We start from the raw sequence: 23627 nt of genomic DNA, 5'->3' as shown, positions 1-23627 counted from the left end.
TAACAGCCTTCCAGTTCATTTGCACAAACTTGGTATCGTAACTAGTACCGCCTGTGAGTGTGGCGAGAGTTATTGTGACCTGAATCATATTTTCTTTTCTTGTTCTTTATATGATCATTCTTCCTTATATACTTCTTTAGTATCTCTCTCTGTTCCCCTTCCTACTAATATTTCTTTACTTCTTCGAGATTTTAATCCCCTTGTATATAGTATTTTAAGTAGGTTTATATTAAATAATAACATTAAACTATAATTTTGATTTATTTTCCCTGTTATATAATTATTCTGATTTTTTTTGTAAATTCAATTCGTTCTAAATCATTTATGTTTTGTTGCGATAAGTTTCCTTCGTTTTTTATTATTTATAAACTGTAAATAAATAAAACGGCGAATTATAAAAACGTTATTACTTGACGCTGGCTAATGCACAAAACGTGCCAGAGCCAAAAATAAAGAAGAAGAAGAAGAATTCAGAATTAATGTTGATAATCACATTTAAACATACTTAAATCTTAAAATTTATTTTGTATAATGTGTGACAAAGGTTTTTCGAATACTGATTCCGCTATACAGCGTCTAAAAGAGCACGCCATGGAAAAACCGTATGTTTGTGAAAAGACTGAAAATAAATATTCAAATTTTAGTGGTTTAAAATCCAGAGTGAAGCGTCACGTCTGTGAAGTCTGTAGCAAGAGATTTAATAACTCGAGTCAATTGAAAATACATTTAAATGTGCATACTACCACAGAAAGACATCACAGTTGTGAAATATGCGATAAAAGATTCTCGAATCATCGGTATTTAAAAACGCATTTAATAACGCATAGAGATAAAAAACCTCATGTTTGTAAAATTTGTGATAAAGGGTTTTCTCAGATCGGTACTTTAAACTCGCACCTGAAGTTACATGCCGGGGAAAGGCCTCATGTTTGTAAAGTTTGCGATAAATCTTTCGCTCAACTATGCAATTTAAAATTACATTTAAGAATACACAGCCGCGAGAAACCATATAATTGCGATTTGTGTGCGAAAAGCTTTGTACACGCTAGTGCTTTAAAACGACATGTATCGACGCATATACCACAGCATACCAGACAAAAGCCTTATGTTTGTAAAGTGTGCCACAAGAAGTTTTTAGAAGAAAGATATTTAAAAACACATTCTAGAATACATACCGGTAAAAAACCATATGCTTGCGAAATTTGTGATGCTAGATTTTTATATGTCGATTCTATGAAAGTACATTTAAGAACCCATACTAAGGAAAAACCTTATATTTGTGAAGTTTGTGATAAGAGATACACCAGCAAAAGTATCCTAAGTAGACATTTAAGAACACACGCCGAAAGAAAGCCTTATGTTTGTGATGTGTGCAGTAAAGGTTTTGTAATAAAAAGTGTTTTAGAAGAGCATCTAAGAATACATTCCGGTGAAAAACCTTACATATGTCAAGTGTGCGACAAATCTTTTAGGTTCATTAACAATTTTAAATGTCACCAGAGGAAGAGAGCTGAATGTGGTATTTCTTTTATTTGTGCGATATGTGATAAAAGTTTTCCACAAAAAACATGTCTAGAAGTACATATCAAAACACATACTGAAAAAAATATTTAAGATTGTAAAGTATGGATTAGAAGTTAAAACAAAATTGGTCACTTGATACATGAAAAACATATGAGATAAAATTTGACATTTACGAAATGCATTGTAGAAATTTTGCAATGATGCATATGACTCGATTAATATAACAATATTTGAAAAAAACCTCACATTCAATAAGTGTTTGTCTACGCTAATTCCTATTAAGCGCACACACTACAGAAATATGCATGTATTAAGACAATTTGGAAGAGCATTTTATAAAAATTTAACAGCAGATAAATAAATGAATATATAAAGTCGTATATATATTATTGTATAATATAAGCCAGATCAGGGCCAGAGTAGTACTGGCTATCTTGATAAAATTTAAATGGGTCAACATGAGAAGCAACAGCTTTAAAAAAATTAAAATCGGTTCACCTAGAAAGAAGTTGTGGGTATAGGCAAAAAAGAATCGAGATTTTCCTAATTTTTTAAGTAGATTAAAACAAAAGAACCATCACAAACTAATATCAATATTAAATCGTAGATAAATACTTAAGGTGAGTCGTCTATTATCAAAGCCGGCAATGTGACTTTCGGACAATTATTGGTAAATCAGAAAAACGAATTATTGACTTTGTATTCCATTGGCAGTCACAAAACTCTTCGGAACGACATCTTAGATAAATAACAGGTTAAGTATTAACCTTTACTTAATGCAGGTTTTGAACCGTATTCTTTGAAGGAGACGATTATATTCAAATCAATCTGTATTGACATATCAATAACATTTTTTTGTTCAAATGCACAGATTGCCACCTTTGATAATAGACGACTCAGATAGTTTATTAAAAATAAAACATTAACAAAAAAAGGTATTTTCTTTGTCATAGCTTTTTTTTGTATTGCTTAAATGGGTGGACGAGATGACAGCTCACCTGGTGTTAAGTGGTGACTGGAACATATAGACATCTTTGACATAAATGCGCCACCCACCTTGAGATATAAGTTCTAAGGTCTCAGTATAGTTACAACCTCCTACGAGGTCAGCGCGCGGGGTATGTGGGACTCAACGATCTGCAGGTGTTGAGAGCAAACCGCGGGCCCAAGGAATTTAGGGCCCACCCACTAAACGACTCCCCTGCACTTTTACACCCGGCGTCCGATGTCCGTCCGGGATCAAAACCCGGTCAGAGTAGGGGGGTTCCCGCGGTCAACACTACAACCAGACACGCGGCGCCACCCCTAGGACGCCCGACCGACGGGTCGTCGAGGCGATAGTCGACGACCAACGACGTCGGTCTCCGCGGTACGGCGGTCCTACCAGGCTGCCCGGGCGAAGGTGTTCCTGGATACCCCGCTGGGCCAGAACCAGCCTGCCGTGTCGGAACGCGATACACCGCCGACCGGGTTGCTCTTCCACAGTATGTTCGGCGACGACAGTGACGACGAAAATACGGACTGCATCGCAGTCCGCAGCCGCCGATGCGTCGTCCCGTCCTCCGGGTGCCAGCGCGCTAGAGTGACGGTAGCGTGCGGCGCAGTCTCAACCCCCTTAGGTCCGCGTCCCTTAAGTCCATCCTTGTTGGACTGACCAGGAGGTAATTGGTGGGGCTGGGGGATCTGCACTGTCTCAGTGGCATTCACGCCCCTCTCTCGCTTTTTGCGGCTTCTGCCAGGCCCCGCCTTCCCTCCATTGAGTTCAAATATCAGGCAAAAACCGGAAGATAATTATATAAAATGAAGAAAAACGTTAGATACAGTACAATTGTTAAATAAATCCTCAGAAAAATATCTATTTTAATACCGTTTCGAGACTAATTTAATATCGTTTCGATTTACTCGATACCTTAAATCGGTTTGTGGCGTTTAAGAACGCACCTTTTTATGATGCGTAAGCCGGAACGCACGAGAGGTGGGAAAAAGAATATAGTCTGTGACACTCAGAAAATATATAGAACAGACACGGCTGTATGGCCTTATATCCCCTTGCCTTTCCTACAAGGAAAAATTGTACCAAAAAAAAAAGTCTGCGACACGGGACCTTTTTACCGCCGAAAATTTAAAACGTAAAAAATAATTTATGATGTGTTTAATAACTAATGTATTATAATTACTTAGAATTGTTTATGCCGCTACAACAATAAAATTTATATTGTTTCAACTGTGGTGTTAATTATATAAAACATGACTTTACGGCGAAATAAAGAAGGAATATGAACTCCCTCAAATTATTATTACCGATTTCATTTGACATACGCATAAAGTACCTAATAGGCAGTACGGTAATAGGTATCAAGCTATGATATAGAGCTGCTATTTAGTATTTAGTATTAGGCACTAAGAGGAAAAACGTGGCGGTCGATTTAAATATTTTTACTGTTTTTCGTTAAAATATTACCAAAACTTATTTTATATAGTATATATATATATATAGTGTAAATAATTGTACATTTTGTTAAATAATAAAATGAACGAACCGGAGGATCCAGGTGGAACCCCGAAACGTTCCAAAATTCTTCGTAAAAGAGGTTCGAAGGAATGTGGACCTGAAGCAGGCGGCGGTGAGGATGTCTTTATTCCGTTTTTTAAGCCAGGTTATCTGAGACTTTATCCTGAACATTGTACAAATACAGACTTCAAAGTGTTTGTTGAAAGCCAGGACCAACAGGTTAAACTTGGAAATAAAAGCCCAGTTTACTTGAATCATATTTTTACTTCGGAAGTGAAAGGTGTAGTAGCTTTACATAGAGTCAATGCCAACAAAATTGCAGTTGTTTTTAAGCAATACAACACTGCAAATAATTTCATCACAAATACAGACTTTTTAACAAAGCACAACTTGAAGGCGCATATTCCTGCAGCGCAAATAGAAAAAACTGGAATCATCCGATATGTGCCTACCAACATTTCGAACAAGGACTTATATACAAAACTGTCTTCGATCTATGAAATTATTTCAGTGAGAAGATTCACGAAAAAAGTCGGTCAAAGTACTGTAGGTCTTGAGACTGTTAGTATAACTTTCCTATCAAATGTTCTGCCCGACAACATCCAATATGACCTATTTTCGTTCAGGGTGTTTGAATATGTCCCGCCGTTGCAGCAATGCTTCCGGTGCTTCAAGTTCAACCACCCTGCGAAAATTTGTAATGGTAAACAACGTTGCTCGATATGTGCTGGGGAACATAATTTCAGAGACTGTGATAAAAAAGAGAACTTGTGTTGTGTCAATTGCAGTGGCCCTCACCTGGCCATTTCCAAATCTTGCCCAATAAAAATGAAAAAAATACTTGAAAAGAAGGGTAACATTACTTATGCCTCTGTGGCTAATACAATTACGACATCTGATTTTCCATCTTTACCTACACAGTCGAGCAGCATTGTTAAGACCCTGCCATCAATAAACCAAAGTGTACATAAATTAAATAAAAATGTAAAAATTGTAAATAATGTAAATAAAACAGTGCCTGAACCCAACTTGAACCAAACTCAACTTAAGGCTCAAATTGCAAACAATAAGAATATTCTGATGGCAATGGTCCAAACTTTAGTTGAATTGGGTAATAAAACAGATAATGAACCGGTGACTACACTGTTCATAAAAGACTTACTTTTAAAAAATCTGTCACATTAATGGATAGTACAGTACAGAACATACAGCAGTTATGTATCGCTCAATACAATATTCAAAGTATACATAGAAAAAAACCTTTATTGTCTAAATTTTTAGCTGAGCAAAATGTTGATATCTGTCTACTCAATGAAACTTGGCTGAAAGATACTCAGCATTTTAAAATTTCGGGATATAATTCCCACTATCATAATGCTCAAAATGAGCATGGTGGAGTAGCAATTTTGATCAAACCGTATTTTAAATATAATATTATTCAAACCAGATTTTACCAAGACATTCAGACTGTGGCATTATCGTTATATGTAAGTGGTAACCACTTAACGATTTTATGTGTATACTGTCCTCCCTCGAATGGTAGCTTCAGAATAAGTAAACTGCGTAATATAATTAGAGATTTGCCTAAGCCAATATATGTGGCTGGAGATTTCAACGCTCACCATGTGGCATTTGGGTGTATGACCACGAAAAGTCGGGGTCATCAGTTATACGATTTGATTGATGAATTTGATCTATGTGTCCTTAACAATGGTAGCTTCACTACTATTAATTATCCTAACCGAAATCCATCGGCTATTGATGTCAGTTTTTGTAGTGCTCCAATCACTCCACTATGCGAATGGTGGGTGCATGATGATTCTATGGGGAGCTATCATTTTCCTACGCTTACTCGTGTTTTATTGTCCGTTGATAGATACCAAATTAATCCTCCCATTGAAAAATTCTTATACAACAAGACAGACTGGACGAAATACAATGAGCTATCTTTAACTGCTTTTTCTAACTTTGAAGTTAATAATGAGAATCCATTACAGTCATATGACGAATTTATCGAAAGGCTTGATACACTTAAGAGGGATACTGTGCCAAAGTTTGTCAAAGCAAATAACTATCGTTGCAAACCTCCAGCACCTTGGTGGAGTGACACATGTGAACAGAGTGTTATTAAAACTTATGAAGCTTTAAAACTATACAGAAGACATCCAACCATTGATAATTACATTAATTATAAAAAACTTGATGCTGTTAAGAAAAAGACTATTTCAGAACATAAACGCAATGGTTGGGCGAACATCTGTAATACTTTTAACAGAACTACACCTGTTAGTATTATTTGGAAATACATCAAGTTATTTAAACGAATAAAATGCAATAATAGAACATATAAAGACGAATTTGTTGTCCCTCTCTTAGAAAAATTATCTCAGAATGGATGTAGGGTTATTGATAATCTAGAAAGTTATTTTCAAATTAATAATAGTCTTCAAAAGTCCAGTTTTCTCATAGAGCCCTTTACTTGGAGTGAGTTTTGTACAAGTTTACAATCCAGACGAAACACAACCCCTGGTTTAGATGATTGTCCATATATTTTAATCAAAAACCTAAATCAGTCCGTTCAAAAGAAACTATTAGCTAATCTTAATGCTCTTTGGCACTTAAAAAAAATTCCTGAATCTTGGAAAACACAGTGTGTAATCCCTCTACTTAAGCATGACAAACCACCTGAAGACCCTAACTCATATCGTCCCATATCACTGTCATCTTGTGTTGGAAAGCTTAATGAAAACATGATAAAGATGCGTCTTGAGTCTTATGTAGAGGTGAACAACATCATTCCACATGTTCAATATGGCTTCCGGAGAGGGCGAAGTTGTGCTGACAGCTTCATCTCTCTCTTGTCAGATCTGAAATATGCCAATAATAATAATAAGTCCAGTGTTTGTGTTTTTCTGGATGTTCAAGGTGCGTTTGATAATGTAGACCCTGGCATTTTGGTTCAAGTTCTTTCTGACACTGGTATACCAGGCATACTTTGCCATTGGTTATTTAATTTTTTAACAGATAGAACTTTGTATATAAGGCATAATAATATTCTCCATGGTCCCAGAAAGGTCTCCAAAGGTACAATGCAGGGGGCTACATTATCTCCACTGCTGTATAATATATATACTAGTCAAATTCTTAATTTTGTAAATATAGAAGGTGTAAATATTTTACAATTTGCAGATGATCTTGTAATATATTGTACAGACCATAATGTAGATAGAGCTGTAAATAGTATAAACAATGCTCTAGATCAATTGTACATATATTATAATGACAGGTTGGCTCTACAGATTAACCCTAACAAAAGCAAGGCCATGATTTTTAGTAAAGATTTTCCCTCTAATGGCATACTCTACAATAATCATCCTATTTCAGTTGTACCAAACCATAAATTCCTGGGTGTTGTCATTGATAACAAACTTTGTTTTAATTTACACATCAATCACATTATAACTAACTCTCTTAAGGGCTTAAATATTATAAGATGTTTAGCTGGTGTGTCTTGGGGTGCAGACCCCAATGTTTTAAGTATGCTATATAAATCTATAGTCAGAAGCCACTTCGACTACAGTTGTTTAGCCTACTCAAATAGTAGTTGTGTAAAAAAACTAGACATAATTCAAAACAAAGCTCTGCGAATTATTTCTGGGGCTATGTGTTCAACTCCCATACGAGCTATGGAAGTTGAAACCAAAATAATGCCACTGTGTCTTAGAAGACTTTTGCTAATAGAGAGATATTTACTAAAGCTGTTATCTGGTAATGATAATGTTCTCAAAAAAATAGTACCTTTTCCTGTACAATGCTCAGCCCAGCAGACTTCGGGAGGTGAGCTTTTACGAGGTTCTTTCCCAATTCTGCCTCTCATTGTACTGCAAATGAATGAAGATTTTAAAAATGTAATTAAACAATCAAAGTGGACATGTTACTCATACCCATATTCCTGTATTATATTTGAGACCAATATTGTTACTAAAAAATTTTTTAATAATAGTGAATTGTTAAGTTTTCTTTCCAACAATAACTACTATACTTTGTATACAGATGGTAGTAAAAGTGAACTCTTTGTGCGCAGTGCTGTTTATGATCCCCAATCTAAGTTTGGTCAAAGCTTTCTTCTGGACCCTAAATGCAGTGTTTTCACTGCAGAGGTATATGCGGCCCTCGAAGCTCTGAAGAGGATCGCACGTATAAATAGTTTTAATAACTTTTTAATTTTAACAGACAGTTTAAGTATGGTCCAAAGTTTAACCAATCTCAGATTTGACTTTAAAAAAAACTATATTTTGTATAATATTAAAAAATTGTTATTTAGTTATGCACAAAAGGGTATACAGGTCTCTTTCATGTGGATTCCATCACATAGGGACATAACAGGAAATGAGATAGTAGATAAAATTGCACGTGATGGAACCAACATGTTGGATGTTAGCTCCATAGTAAAAGTACCTTTGACTGACTGTTATCAAACTATTGACAACCAGGTCAATAATTTATGGGTCGAATTTTGGAAACAAGACCAAGAACAGAAGGGTAAATGGTATGGAAATGTTCAAACAAATCTACCTGTAGCACCATGGTATAACAAACTGAAAATGGCCAGTCGGGACTTTATTACGATTATAAGCAGACTGCGTTTTGGTCACTCGACCGTCCCAGCCCACCTAGCTCGGTTGGGAATAGTGGAGAGCAGCTATTGCACCTTCTGCAATGATTCGGTTGGTGATATCGAACATTTCATATTTAAATGTGAGTGCTTTTCGTTTGACAGATTGATTCTTGTCAGTGAAATTAGTGACATAGTGCAAAATCAAGTGACAGTGCAAGATCCCTCCCGCCGCCTGAGTGATATGTTAAAAAATAGATCCTATTACGTGCCTCTATATAAATTCATCAAAAATACAGTGGGGAAATTATAATAAACTGAATAAAAATACTTAAGACTTGGCCTAAAGGTCTAGATACCAGGCCATAAACTCCAAAAAAAAAAAAAAAAATAGGCACTAAGAGAAAATAAATTTATAGATATCATGCATGTGTGATAAGATAACAGATAATTTAAAAATGCATCTAACAGATCGAAAAAGACCTTATATTTGTGAAGTGTGTGATAAACGTTTTACAGAATATAGCAATTTAAAAATACATCGCAGAAAACATACAGAAGGAAAACCTTACGTATGTGAAGTATGTCAAAAGAGATTTTCCGATGCGAATAATTTAAAAACGCATTTATTAACACATACCGGAGAGAAACCTCATATTTGCGAAATGTGCAATAAGAGTTTTATACACACGGGCGATTTAAAAAGACATTTAAGAACACATACTGGAGAAAGACCCTATGTGTGTGAAGTTTGTGATAAAAGATTTTCAGATGCAAGTAATTTGAAAAGACACTTTAGAACGCATACCGGAGAAAAATCTTATGTTTGTAAAGTTTGTGATAAAAGTTTTGCGTGTAGGAGTACCTTGGAGAGACATCAAAAAACTCATACCGGAGAAAAACCTTTTAATTGTGAGACGTGTGATAAAACTTTTGCTCACACCGGTGAACTCAAAAGACATGTTAGGACACATACCGGCGAAAAGCCTTATTGTTGTGAGCTTTGCGATAAAAGCTTTGCACGGAAAAATACCTTGGATGTACACCTACGAACGCATACTGATGAAAAACCATATGTTTGTGAAGTGTGCGATAAGAGACTTGCGTTTGCTAGTAATTTGAAAACCCATTTAAGGACCCACACCGGCGAAAAACCTTATTCTTGTGAAGTGTGTGATAAAGGCTTTGCCCACACGGGTGACTTAAAAAGACATATGATAACACATACCAGAGAAAAGCCTTATGGTTGTAAACGATGTGATAAAAGTTTTACAAACCAGAGTGCCTTAGACAGACATCTGAGAATACATACTGCAGAAAAATCTTATGTTTGTGAAGTGTGCGATAAGATATTTTTAGATCCTAGCGATTTGAAAAAGCATTTAAGGACACATAACAAAGAAAAACCTTATGTTTGTAAAGTTTGCGATAAGAAGTTTTCCGTTGCTCGATATCTTAAAACGCATTTAAGGATACACACCAGAGAAAAACTGTATGTTTGTGAAGTGTGCGATAAAAAATTCTCTGTTGGTCGTTACTTGAAGATGCACCAAAGGACTCATAGCGGAGAAATACCATTTGTATGCGAAGTCGTGATGTCTGTAGGTACCAATAACCACTGAACGCCAGATAGGCGCTATCTGTCTGCCCGTCCAAGGCCATAAAAATTCACACAAATATTTAGGAAATAAATAGTATAAAAACTATTTACAGAGACGATTCTGAAAAGAAGTTGTGCTTACACTTAACTTGGTGAATGAGAAAGAAGTGAAACTTCTTTTACGGTGTGTAGTATTGTGGTTTTCTTCATTGTTCATCCTTAAAATCAAATTTCTCTTGTAACAGGAAGAGCTGTGAATAAGAGAAATGACCTATTTTTTTTATTGCCTTTATAGGCAGACGATCAAAGGCCCACCTGATGGTAAGTGGTTACCGTCGCCCATGAACTTCAGCAATGCCAGGGGCAGAGCCAAGCCGCTGCCTACCGCTTAATACTCTCCACAAGCCTCGTTTGAAGAAGGACATGTCATATCGCTCGGGAAACACCGTGGAGGGGAGCTCATTCCATAGCCGGATGGTACGTGGCAAAAAAGATCTCTGGAAACGCACTGTGGATGACCGCAGTGGCTCCAGGTAGTATGGATGAACTCTACTCCGGTGGCGGGCGGTGCGATGGTAAAAACAAGATGCTGGTATCATCTCGAACAATTCCTCAGAGCACTCCCCATGGAACATACGGTAAAATTAAAATTGACTTAAATTTCAAAAAGTTTCTTCATTACTTTGAATAGGTAGTAGGTAGGAATAGACTCTTATCAATTTCTGCCAGTCTTAGATATTGTTCAATACAAGTCAACATATTATATTGTTACAATAATGCATCTTGAATATGTATTAAGAAAAAAATGAATGAATTTAAAAGAACATTACAAGCATTGTTTTATTTATCTACTTCAGATTTCAAATAATGTAATGCATTGTCACCGTCCTCGCCGAAACCGTTGCTTGTGATGGAAGGGCTCGACGAGTAAATTAACCCATAGACACAGCCCACTAAGTTTCTCGCCGGATCTTCTCAGTGGGTCGCGTTTCCGATCCCGTGGTAGATTCTGCGAAACACGGCTCTTGCTAGGGCCAATGTTAGCATCACTCTGGTTTGAGCCCCGTGAGCTCACCTACACGTCAAGGAGAAGCTGAGATAGCCTCTCAAGGCTATCTACCTATCAGCATAGGTAGGAAAAAAAAGACATGCGAGTTATCTTAAATACAGCCCCAGGACAATACTTCTACGTAAGCCACTACTGGACAAATGCCTTTCTTCGTTTCTTGCCAGCCACCCTTTACAAATATTCTGCAAAGAACCAGTCTACTCCAGCGACCGTCAGTTCTATGTCATACTCATATGACGTATATTGAACTGATTCGTCGTGGCCTAAAGGATAAGACGTCCGGTGCGTTCATATTTGGCGCTGCACCGGCGTTCGAATCCCGCAGGCGGCTACCAATTTTTCCTATGAAATACGTACTTAAAAAATGTTCACGATTGACTTCGACGGTGAAGGATTAAGATTGTTTTTATAAAAATCAAACCCGCAAAATTATAATTTGCGTAATCACTGGTAGTAGGACAGTTCGAGCGGGTAGGTGCCGCCTCCCTGCCTATTTCTGCCGTGAAGCAGTAACGCGTTTCGGTTTGAAGGACAGGGCAGCCGCTGTACTGTTAAAAGTGAGACCTTACAACTTATGCCTCAAGGTGGGTGGCATTTACGTTGTAGACGTCTATGGGCTACGGTAATACTTAACACAAGGTGGGCCGTAAGCTCGTCCAACCATCTAAAGCAATAAAAAAACTACCGTTCCGACTTGGTGACTCCAATGCTAAGTTGTTGACAAGTTCTTTGTCGAATAACCACATTCCTGATTTTATGCTTAAAATGCGAGATAGTTTTTTTTTTGATACCAATTGCCAGTATCCCTCATCGGAAGTGCAGGCGAGCTCCTAACGCTTCCTAACATTGACCCTAGCAAGGGTTATGCTTCGTTGAATACACCATCGGATCGTAATCGCGGCCTACTGACAAAACCCGGCCAGTAACTCAGCGGATTGTGTCTTGTTAGGTTGTAGGCTAGGTTTCACGTCGAGCCCTTGTCATTAGTCGTGTTCGAAGAGGTGACCGGTACTTGATGAGACCAAAATCACCGAGAATGGATCGAGAGGATCCGATATGAAGTGTTTCTGAGGGCTTTTTTCCGAGGGGTTATTCTAGATTCGCCGAGCCAGTAGGTGAGCTCACGGGGCTCAAACCTGACGATGTTACTAACACGAATTTTAGCAAGAGCCGTGCTTCGCAGAATCTACCACCGGATCGGAAACGCGACCCATTGAGAAGATCCGGCGAGAAACTCAGTGGGCTGTGTCTATGGGTTAGTTGACACGTCGAGCCCTTGACCTTGCCACGATGCCGGTGCTTGAGGTACCTAAAAGCACCGTTAGTGGATTCTAAAGACGACGGCGACTAATGACCATTCTATGATTCTGTAGCAAACATTATTCTCGCATACTAGTGTTTAGTGTTGAAATGAAACAATATTCGAATTATAGGCTTTTATTTGGCGAATTAAATAATATAAACCGATTAGCTGTTACTCGCAACTTCACCCGAACACTGTAGTACCTATTAAAGATTTTTTTCTATTGCATTACAATAAAATTTCTATTAAAATCTCTCTTGGGACACTTTTTTTGGTTCCCACGTGTCGTTGTCTATGCTCGCTGACGTCACCGGAGTTGGATTATTGCTCGCCTGTAACAAAGTCAATTTTTTTTTATATTATATTAATTGTATTATTATGTTAATTTATATTCTATTATATTAATAAATATTATATTATAGTAATTTTATATTAAATTTGATAATTGTATTTAAAATTAATTATTATAATGTGTTTATGAAATATTTAAATTTATATGTTATTGCTCGTTGTGTGTAGGGGTTGGCGTTGTTATCTGCAACACAGTCTATGACTACAGAAGATAACATCGTTTCAATATTTATTATTATGATTAAAATTGTATGTTTTTGTAATAAATAAATAAATAAAAATTATTATATTGATCAAAAAGGATTTTTTTATATTAATTAACCAACGCTTCGCTACGTATATGGATGGTTGAAAACTGACATTTCCCTCCCTACTTATGCTGATAGCCTTGAGAGGCTATTTCAGCTTCGCCTTAACGTGTGAGCTCGCGGGACTCAAACCGGGAGTGTTAGCACTGGCCTTAACAAGAGCAGTGCTTCGCAGAATCTACCACCGGATCGGAAACGCGACCCACTGAGAAGATCCGGCGAGAAACTCAGTGGGCTGTGTCTATGGGTTAATTCAGTGGTCAGCCCTTCGTCGCAAACGACGGGTTTGGCGAGGACGGTGACCGGTGCTTGTGGTGCCTAAAAGCACCGTTAATGGATCGGGAGGATCCGTAATAACGTGTTTAGGGCGACGTCGACTGTTTACCATTGGGTCCACAGGATCGGGTATGTAATTCCCGGCGACCACGACCAGAGGGTTTCATGTCGTGCCGCCTTCTCGAAGTGATTTAGTTAAGAGGGACGAACTGACATATATCCCCGTTGTATTCGTTCTTACATACAAAGCACTCTTTCCCGTTATCTCAGTTCTATGCAATTCCCAATCAATGAGTATTACTCATAAATTAGTTATAGATGAGTCGTCTATTATCAAAGCCGGCAATCTGACTTTTGAACAATATTGATAAATCAGAAAAACGAATTATTGACTTTGTATTCCATGGGCAGTCACAAAACTCTTCGGAACGACATCTTAGATAAATAACAGGTTAACTATTAACCTTTATTTAATGCAGGTTTTGAACCGTATTCTTTGAAGGAGACGATTATATTCAAATCAATCTGTATTGACATATCAATAATTTTTTTTGTCCAAATGCACAGATTGCCACCTTTGATAACAGACTCAGATAAGCAACTCGAGCACCTAACAAAAATGTTTACGGGCGTCGGCCACTAGATGGCTTCACTTCAATCACTTTCTCATTGCTCCTGTAGATGACAGTAGAATATTGACTATCCTATATTTTATTTTTAATGAAGGATTTCGTAAATTTTCCCAAACCACAAATTGATAAAATTTAATCAATTTATTTGTCTTAAACAAATAGACTTGTATGTTTTATTAAGTTTTTCATTTTCTGTGTTTAGGTATACAACACAATAATTAAATGCCTTAACTTTAACACCATATAAGTTTAGGGGCATCCGCAACAAGATGTCGCTAGTTTCCATAAAAAAATTTGTCTTAAATGATTACAGTTTCAGACTGCTTCCAATCCTGACGGTTGTCTTAGTTATTTTACCGGTGTTTTTTTTTAAACCTAAAATACCGGACCGTTTTAACAGAACGCACCTTCTTCCGGTTCCTCTTCGGCCAGGGCTGCTTGTGGTGGTAGCAGTCGATGTGCGTCCTCAGTCCGCAAAGTTGCTTGAATTTTTTCCCGCAAAGATTACAGTCGAATTTCTTGAGATTCATATGCACCTGTTTTGAGAAATCGCGGGGAATATGACGAAAGATCTTGATATCCTTTTTTTTATCCACCTAGTATTAAGTGGTTACTGGAGCCCATCGACATCTATAACGTAAATGCGCGCCACCCACCTTGAGATATAAGTTCTAAGATCTCAAGTATAGTTACAACGGCTACCCCACCCTTCAAGCCGCAACGCATTACTGCTTCACGGCAGAAGTCCATGCGGCGAGAGGCGGTCGTCGTACTTAGATGCCGCCACGCCATAACTGATTCGCGTCGGAAAAGGACAGGTCAGTGGCGCCTGGCCGTGCAAGCTGACCGGACGCCCAAACACTGAAACCTTTTCAACAATTCCCACGTCATTCCTTCATCGGCGGAATTCGAAACCGATCACCGTTGTCGTCGAACCCGTCGCTTGCGACGAAGGGCTCGACGAGTAAATTAACTCACAGACACAGCCCACTGAGTTTCTCGTCGGATCTTCTCAGTGGGTCGCGTTTCCGATCCGGTGGTAGATTCTACGAAGCGCGGCTCTTGCTAGGGTTCGTGTTAGCAACGTCGTCAGGTTTGAACCCCGTGAGCTCACCTACTAGTTAAGGTTACGCTGGAATAGCCTCTCAACGCTACCAGCTTAGGAAGAAAAAAAAAAAAAGGAATTCGAATGTCGGCATAGTAGCACCGCTCTATACGAGTTAGTCATACCGACCGTCTTCTGCATTAAACTATTTGTATAACTCCTTTTGTGTTAGTTAGATCCAGAACTAACTTTGGCGTTAATAACGTTTCCGTTTGAAGGGATGGGTAAAAGTTGTAATTATGAACTCATATCTCGAGGTGGGTGGCGGCATTTACGTTGTAGATGTCTATGGGCTCCGGTAACCACTTAACAAGTGAGCTGTGAGCTCGTTCACCTATATATGTAATAAATAAATAAAGTATTACTGGTGGTAGGACCTATTGTGAGTCCGCGCGGGTAGGTACCACTGCCCCGCCTATTTCTGCCGTGAAGCAGTAATGCGTTTCGGTTTGAAGGGTGGGGCAGCCGTTGTAACTATACTGAGATCTTTAGAACTTATATCTCAAGGTGGGTGGCGCATTTACGCTGTAGATGTCCATGGGCTCCAGTAATCATTTAACACCAGTTGGGCTGTGAGCTCGTCCACCCATCTAAGCAATAAAAAATAAAATAAAATAAAGTATTGCAGTAACTTAGCTGGGCCATTAGCGTTGGTGATATCTTTGAGCGTCTGTGACTACTCATCATCTGGAGTGCCATATGACTCTATGGTCTATGATCTATGAGGTCAAGTAAAAAAAACAATATATATGTCGGCGCAACGTCACTATTGAGTAACTAAAATTACCTTCCTAAAGCTACCCTCATTATTCTACTATCAATACGAATTACTATTGTCGCAAAAAACATTCAGACTCGAGCAGCCGACTGAGGCGGAGCTCTGTTTTTATCGTTGTACACTCGAGATGCAATAAATGGAATTCGAATACCAAGCGAATAAAGAGCTTTTACTGTACATACAGGCCGTTTGTGACCTATAGACCTAGCGAATGCGTTTTAACAAATAATACTCACGGAATCCCGATGCCTGATCATGTTCGCGTAGACGGTGAACCGTCTGCCGCATATCGCGCAGGAGTGCAGCGGCCTGGTGGCGTGCACCCTCTCGTGTATGACGAGCCGGGAGCGCCGCGGGAAGCGCTTGCCGCACTCGCCGCACTCAAACGAGCTCGAGTTGTGAGCGTCGTAATGATCTTTCAGCAACGACATGCACTGAAATTATTAAATCTCGATGATGAAGTGATTACTGTGGGCGCGCGAGTTCATGTCCATCCCGAGGAATGCGGTAGTGCTGTGACCTAATTAATTATGGTAATGTCGATAATAACTACCGATTTAGTCAACAGCTGTCAATTTGGTTTAAAGTAACTTAAGGTAATTTTGCAATTTATGAAATAAAATAAATGTGATAAGTAATTACTTGTTTATTTCTAATAGGGAAAAATATTTTTTAAATTCCAATTCAGTCACTATCGAATAAAAAGACAACCGACAGACAGATCAGACTCGGAATCAGTATGTATCTTTTTTTCGATCTGAACTTGTTGGAAGCGGAGTAGTCATGGTTAAATAACACAATAGCATTAGCGTAAATTTTCGATATCGATATGCTCGCGTCACAACCGTTACGGACAACACTTGACGTCAGATAAAAGCGCGCAGGCGGGCTAAGGTGGGGCGAGCTGTCCCCCGTGCGTTGCCTCTGGCCCCGATGGACATGAACTCGCATGCATACAGTAGATGGGTGAACGAGCTTACAGCCCACCCAGTGTTAAGTGGTTACTGAAGCCCATAGACATCGACAATGTAAATGCGCCACCCACCTTGAGACATAAGTTCTAAGGTCTCAGGTACAAAACGGCTGCCCCAACCTTCAAACCGAAGCGCATTACTGCTTCACGGCAGAAATAAGCAAGGTGGTGGTACCTACCCGCGCGGACTCTCAAGAGGTCCTACCACCAGTTTGAACCACCATTGTTAAGTGGTTACCAGAGCCCACTTAACACCAGCCAGGTGGGCAGATCTAGTAAGGGAAGCACTTGGTGATAGCCTGTACCATGCGGTCCATGCCACCCATGATCGAACACAATGGAAGAACGTCACATGTGGTCGCGACCCTCAGCAGTGAGAAAGTGATATCGAAGAAGAAAGAGGCCATGGACATCACGTTGCGATTGTGGTCAGCTGCCTTGAGACTGCGTAGATAGATAATATAATGACTTGTCATATCGGAACGCGGGGTTATGTACAGGGGGTTGAACCTTCTACTTAATTCTCGCACCGAGCGGACTCTCCGGACACGTCGGATCAGGTGGCCCAAGATGGTAGAGGATCGCCCCAGAGGTCAACGTCAGGGTTATGATTCCTACCCGTGTAGGCTCACAAGAGATATAGGTTTACATATAGCTTTAAGCTTTTTTTTTTGTGTTAATTGAATTATGATTTCCAATTAACAGTTAAGATTTTAGTGTTTTTACAGAAAACAACTTATCGATTGTATGTGACGTGTCACGACGTAAATACGACCGCAGCCTAGAGGCGTAAATAATTCAACTCACCCTGAACATCTGACCGCATATTTCGCACATGCACTGGCTGTCTTCGGTGAAGAATTTCGTTCTATTCTTGCCCGGGTGCAGCTTTCTGAAGTGTCTATCGTAGCGTCGAGCGTTGGGCAGTTCCATGTCGCACTGGAATATGATACAAGGGTTCCGGTTTGGATCTGGACGGGAGACTCATTACCCGAATCCAAATCAAGACGCCTTCCCATTAGGGACTGGGGCCGTGCTGACCTGTTCACAAGGTATCGGTCCCTCGGGGGGCTTGTGATGCGCCGGCCTCTTGTGGTCCGAAGCTTTCTTGTGCACCCTCCGCCTTATGGAAGTGTCGAGGCTGCAAAGCAAGAAAAAAAAAACTAAATCATACATCGCCATCGGTACCACGACCTTTCAGCCAAAGCTAATTGTTTTTATTTATGTTAAAACTGTTACTTGTGCGTTACTTTTGGCATTGCTGAAGTCCATAGGCGACGGTAACCACTCACCATCAGGTGGGCCGTATGCTAATCTGCCTACAAGGGCGAAAAAAACACTACTACTTTCACCTCAAGCCTCTAATCTCAAACCGCTTCAGCTATTTAACGACACAATATCATACTCACGACTTATTGTGTTTAGTTGACAGTGACATGTGAGTGTCTAGCGCGTGCCCTGATACGAATACAATGTTACACTCCTCACAGGCCGGTCCGTCTTTTGGCACCTGTCAAATAATTGTTTGGTACCGCGTCAAATAATATTTGGCTCCCATGTCCAATAATACTTGGGTCCCCCTCCAATAATACTTGGATCCCCCTCCAATAATATTTGGCTTCTGGTTACGCAAAATCGGTTACACTGGTGGTAGGGCCTCTTTGTGAGTCCGCACGGGTAGGTACCACCGCCCTGCCTATTTCTGCCGTGAAGCAGTAATGCGTTTCGGTTTGAAGGGTGGGGTAGCCGTTGTAACTATACTGAGACCTTAGAACTTATATATCAAGGTGGGTAGCACATTTACGTTGTAGATGTCTATGGGCTCCAGTAACCACTTAACACCAGGTGGGCTGTGAGTTCGTCCACCCAACTAAGCAATAAAAATAAAAAAAATCGAATCTATCAGTTAATAATTCGCTACATCGTCAGGCAATAATTGCCAAAATCAGAACATTAACCATCAAACAAAACGAAAAGTCCACTGAACTCTAAGTAAATATAGCTACAATAATTTTACTGAGACATTATTTTTAAACCATGCCATCTAGTTAGATTAGATGTTCCATCACAATCAATGACAGCCTGAAATAAATATAATTCTTCTCATTTAGTATTTAATAATCTAATATTTTTATAAACTCCAAACTGGCAACACTGGCGCGGGACAAAGCGAATTGCCATAGTTAAAAACAAGCTGAACTCACCGTTTTGCTGTGGAATTTGTGTTTGAAGTTCGTGTGCAAGACCAGACCCTTCTTGCTGACGAAGGAGTGTCCGCAGAGGGCGCACACTATGTCGGAGGGGTGCTTCGTCCGCAAGTGACTCATGTACGAAGTGTTTTTCCTGGGGACCACTCTTTTTTGACGTGATAGCTGCACGCACGAAAAAGTGTCATGTTCCGCCCGAGACTGAGCGTGCATGCGATAGAGAGGCACGATCGGCCCGAGCGTTGGCTTGTGACACATTTATCTCTCTTCTCGCGTGACGTCAGAGCTAGCAGTTCGAATAGTTCCGCTACAGACGTTATCGTGTAACACTATCGTCCGTAAGCCGAGTTCACAGATAGCCAATTTAATTATTAAAAAATATATAATTTCAACCCGACCTGTATACATGGATGTTTTACTTATCCTATCTAATCGCTGGTAGTCTCAAGGGGTTGTTCTAGCTACGCGCGGGCGGGTAGGTGAGTTTACGGGCTCAACCTGAGAGAATTTGCTAACACTGAAAAGATGCATGAATGCAAGTCTGTAGGTATGTCAAAAAATTAAAGTAGTACAATCTATATATTAATACGTGAAGCAAAAACTTTGTATCCCTTTTTACGAAAATTGCGCGGACGGAGGAGTGTGAAATTTTCTACGCTTATAGAGAATATAGAGAAGAAGTGCACAATGCTAATATTTTTTTTAAATGATGCCTAAAAAATACAATAAATCAATAAAAAAAACATTACACACTACCATGTATTTGACGCACACACGCATGCATACTATTTATTTATTGTCAAACTTTTGTTCTTGACGTCTGTTGTCAAATTGAGAATAGATTAAATATTGTTTGTCTTTGTAAATATTTTTTATAGTGTAGCCTTGGCGAAATTTGTGATTATAGAAGTATAAAATACAATCATAATAGTGTACAAACTTACAATTCCAATTAATTATAGTCGAATTTCGACTACTGCGGGACCTCTAGTTAAATATAATCACGTATAATTAAAGATCGTGAAACGTATGTAATAAATAATAGAAATTGATTTATAATTAATTTATGATGTGCCAAGTGTCCTCCGTTACTACTCACTCGAATATCTCTCCGCAGTGTCCGCACGTATACCTCTTGCCGTTGTGATATTTTCCGTGTATGTGGGCTGCGGAGCTGGTAAAGAAAACGATCGGTCACTCGGGACAATTGTAAGAGCTGTTTAATAAATAGGGTCACTTGGGACTGTTACAAGAACTGTCCAACAAATCGGTCGTTCGGGACAATCACTACGTAGTATAAAACAAAGTCGCTTTCTCTGTCCCTATATCCCTATGTATGCTTAAATCTTTAAAACTATGCAACGGATTTTGGTGCGGCTTTTTTTAATAGATAGAATGATTGAAGGGGAAGGTTTATATGTATAATAACATCCATTAAATGGTGGAGAAATTAATAATAAATTACAGTTTCCAAAGTGAAGCGAGGGCGGGTCGATAGTTTAATAATAAATATAGAGGTCACTTGGGGCAATTAGGAGAACTGTTCGACAAATTGGACACTAGGCACAATTGTGACAGCTGTCTAAAAAATACAGTCACTCGGGACCGTTATGAGAACTGTCTAACAAATCGGTCACTCGGGACAATTGTGAAGTGATCACCTAGACAGTTGTCTAACAGATCGGTTCATTTGGGATCAGTTCCTTATTACCATCATAATATATTTGTGGAATTTTTAACACTTAATATTTTTTGTTGTCGGCTTAGTACTAGTAGGGGTTATCCTAGCTTCATCGGACGTGTAAGCGAGCTAACGGGGCTGAGCCTAGGAGACTTTGCTAACACTAGCCCTAGCAAGAACAGTGCTTCGCTGAATCTCTTACCGGATCGGAACCGCGAACCCACCGAGAAGATCCGGCGAGAAAATCAAGTTTCAATTACAATATTGTAACACTGATAAAAGCAACACCATCTATCGGCGAATAGCAGAAGCGAACATCAAAGGAACTAGTAACATCCAGAACGCTCGGGAAGTACAACGCCATCTATTGTAAAATGGCGGAAACTCATATCGAAAATACTCGACTTGTGAGGAATGTTCTCGATAATTCTAGAGACGTCGTATCGTCTATAAAAGCGTTTCAGGGATGTCACGAAGTTACTCCGTAATCGGAACTAATCGAAGCGAACGGATCACCTGAAGCGAAGCGGACGAAGTGAATTAAGAAATTTAAAGTATTCATTGAGTGTTTTAAGTGTGAATAGTGTTCAATTGTACTTCGGTAGAACTTTTATTTATCCCGAGTCCTAGCGCGTAACAATACGTTAACGATTACACCAATGGCGGACCCAGGGGGAGGGTCGTGGGGGTCATGACCACCCCCTGAGCTGAGGTGGACCACTAATTGAATATAATGATTCTATTTATATATTTTGTCACCATACAGATTTTATGTAACTACATACCTTCAATATTTAATTAATTTAATATAATATAATAACTTTGTATAATGGCAAACGTTTGGGATCGAACGCATCTAAATTTGACTATGTGACCCCCTCCTGGCGACAAAGCTGGATCCGCCCTTGGATTACACGAAGTTTTAAGTAGCAATGTAATGATATATATTGTTTGACTGACCGCGAACCGGTCACGAAGGGACATCCCCTGCAGATGTACTTCTGCTGGTGCTTCGCCGAGTGATGTTTCAATTCGTATCTTTTCTTCGTGCGAATCTTACAGATCTTGCACTGATAGGAGCCGTACAACTGAAAATGTATAATATATATATATATATATATATATACAGGATGTCCCAGAAAGAATTAATAATCCTGAAACACCGCATAGTAAAGCTATTGGGGACTCAAAGTAAAAAATAAAAAATATTAGGCAGTACCCAAATTACGTATTTAAAAAAAAGTTGATATTTTCAGGATTATCCATTCTTTCTAGGACACCCTGTATATTACTATTTAGTTACATTTTTAATTAGGCGCAACATTACTATTTAGTTAACCAAGATTAATTAAAGTTCGCTGTCTCTTTAATATTGACATAGTTTGTTGACTGTTGTAAGTCCAACGGGTATAAACAATTTTTAAGACGGTGTTCATAGGAATTCATGACTAAGCGACCGCCACTTTCTACTATAAAAACGAGTGACTATTGTCGCACAAGACATTCCGGCTCGAGCAGCCGAACGGAGCGGAGCTCTCTGTTGTTGTTGTACACTTGAAATTCATCAAAAGATTTCTTTTTTAAGTATTTTTTGTTATGATGGTGACATCGCGACACTGACGCCCAGTGTTTGAAAGCAGCTGTTTGTGCCGGTCACAAGTGAACCCATGGAAGTCTCCGTTGGCTCTGACCTCAGTGTGGTGGACGGCATGACGCTCGTACACTTCCTTGTGCAGGAAGCCCTTGTAGCAGTCCTCGCATTTGTACGGGGAGTTCTTGTAGTTTGAACCCTGTTTGCGTTTCGCGATCTCGTCCAGCTAAAATTTATTTATTTATTTATTGGAACGAAGTTCCTTATCGCGCGTTGTGAAAGGGGGCTAGACGGAAAAAATTCTTACGAAAAGTTGTCACGACTGTTTACGCTATCTGCAATGGATAATTAGCATTGATGTTTTTGAACGTAACTGAGAGCGCATCGATGTAGTCCCGCCCCTTTCCCCACCTATATCAATGACATTTTTAAATTGAATTTGAATCGTGCGCATCAAAATTGTGCGATCGCGAAAAAGTGGTGAATATTGAGTGCAGCTAAGTAAGTACTTAAAAAACTGAAAGCTTTTCATCAAGAACAAAGAAAGAAGACAGGAGTGGCCACTCCATGAAGATAGTGCTACAAATATTATCACTACAAAGACACAGACTTTCGGTGAGTTCCTAAAAATATTACCTACTACCAAATATCATATCGATTGCGCTCAAAAATATAAAATTAAAAGAACCAAGCCCAAACATATTTGATCACTTCGAGCCGGATATTTAACAATAATTTAACCGTTGCACATAGATTGAGCGGCTACCCCCAACTTGAAAAAACTATTAATAGGTGAACATTTTATTTAAATTTCTTTGTTACTACTTAGTTAAAATGGCTACTACTTCTAAATCTCAATCACTTTTTGATCGTAATGTACGTAAGATGCGTAGTAAAATTAATGCATATTACTCTCGAGTACAGTCCATTTATGACAGTATCACTAAAATAAATGAGAGCAATGTGGATGTATTTATGTCGAATGCTAGTACTTTAGATATGATGCGTACCGAATTCATAAAGTCACTGGACGATCTTAATGATTTATTAGCATCAAATGAAGACGCCACAGAACCCAATTACGAGTCAATGGTGGCGTTTG

At 39.0% G+C, this 23627-nt stretch overlaps 4 protein-coding genes across 8 annotated transcripts in view; 2 read left to right on the top strand and 2 right to left on the bottom strand.

Annotated features, from left to right (window-relative positions):
* The window catches only part of LOC134199623 (uncharacterized), a 500100-nt gene that overhangs the window by 289423 nt on the left and 187050 nt on the right, over positions 1-23627 (bottom strand). The gene's annotated exons all lie outside the window — the stretch shown is intronic.
* On the top strand, positions 532-11077 carry LOC101738063 (zinc finger protein 778). The gene has a single exon (XM_062670913.1). The coding sequence runs from the start codon at positions 532-534 to the stop codon at positions 1612-1614; it is 1083 nt and encodes a 360-aa protein (XP_062526897.1). The 3' UTR covers positions 1615-11077.
* On the top strand, positions 9080-11077 carry LOC101737758 (zinc finger protein 600). Its single transcript, XM_021349260.3, has one exon. The coding sequence runs from the start codon at positions 9080-9082 to the stop codon at positions 10271-10273; it is 1194 nt and encodes a 397-aa protein (XP_021204935.1). The 3' UTR covers positions 10274-11077.
* LOC101743870 (zinc finger protein 30 homolog) overlaps positions 12742-23627 on the bottom strand; it is a 28673-nt gene continuing 17787 nt past the window's right edge. The window contains exons 5-14 of one of the 4 annotated variants that reach the window (XM_038014221.2): positions 22626-22751; positions 21895-22022; positions 20353-20427; positions 19251-19401; positions 18456-18556; positions 18088-18187; positions 17854-17985; positions 16310-16507; positions 14598-14726; positions 12742-12955 (exon numbers count right to left, since the gene is read on the bottom strand). In XM_038014221.2, coding sequence (XP_037870149.1) covers positions 12869-12955; positions 14598-14726; positions 16310-16507; positions 17854-17985; positions 18088-18187; positions 18456-18556; positions 19251-19401; positions 20353-20427; positions 21895-22022; positions 22626-22751 — 1227 coding nt within the window. In that variant the 3' untranslated portion in view covers positions 12742-12868. The remainder of the gene's footprint in view (positions 12956-14597; positions 14727-16309; positions 16508-17853; positions 17986-18087; positions 18188-18455; positions 18557-19250; positions 19402-20352; positions 20428-21894; positions 22023-22625; positions 22752-23627) is intronic. The other 3 variants (XM_038014222.2, XM_038014223.2, XM_038014225.2) reach the window with 3 other exon arrangements.

This window comes from Bombyx mori, chromosome 11, assembly GCF_030269925.1.
Source record: "Bombyx mori chromosome 11, ASM3026992v2".
Classification (NCBI taxonomy): Eukaryota; Metazoa; Arthropoda; class Insecta; order Lepidoptera; family Bombycidae; genus Bombyx; species Bombyx mori.
Note: the sequence above shows the minus strand (reverse complement) of the source record. Positions and strands in the feature narration are given on the sequence as shown.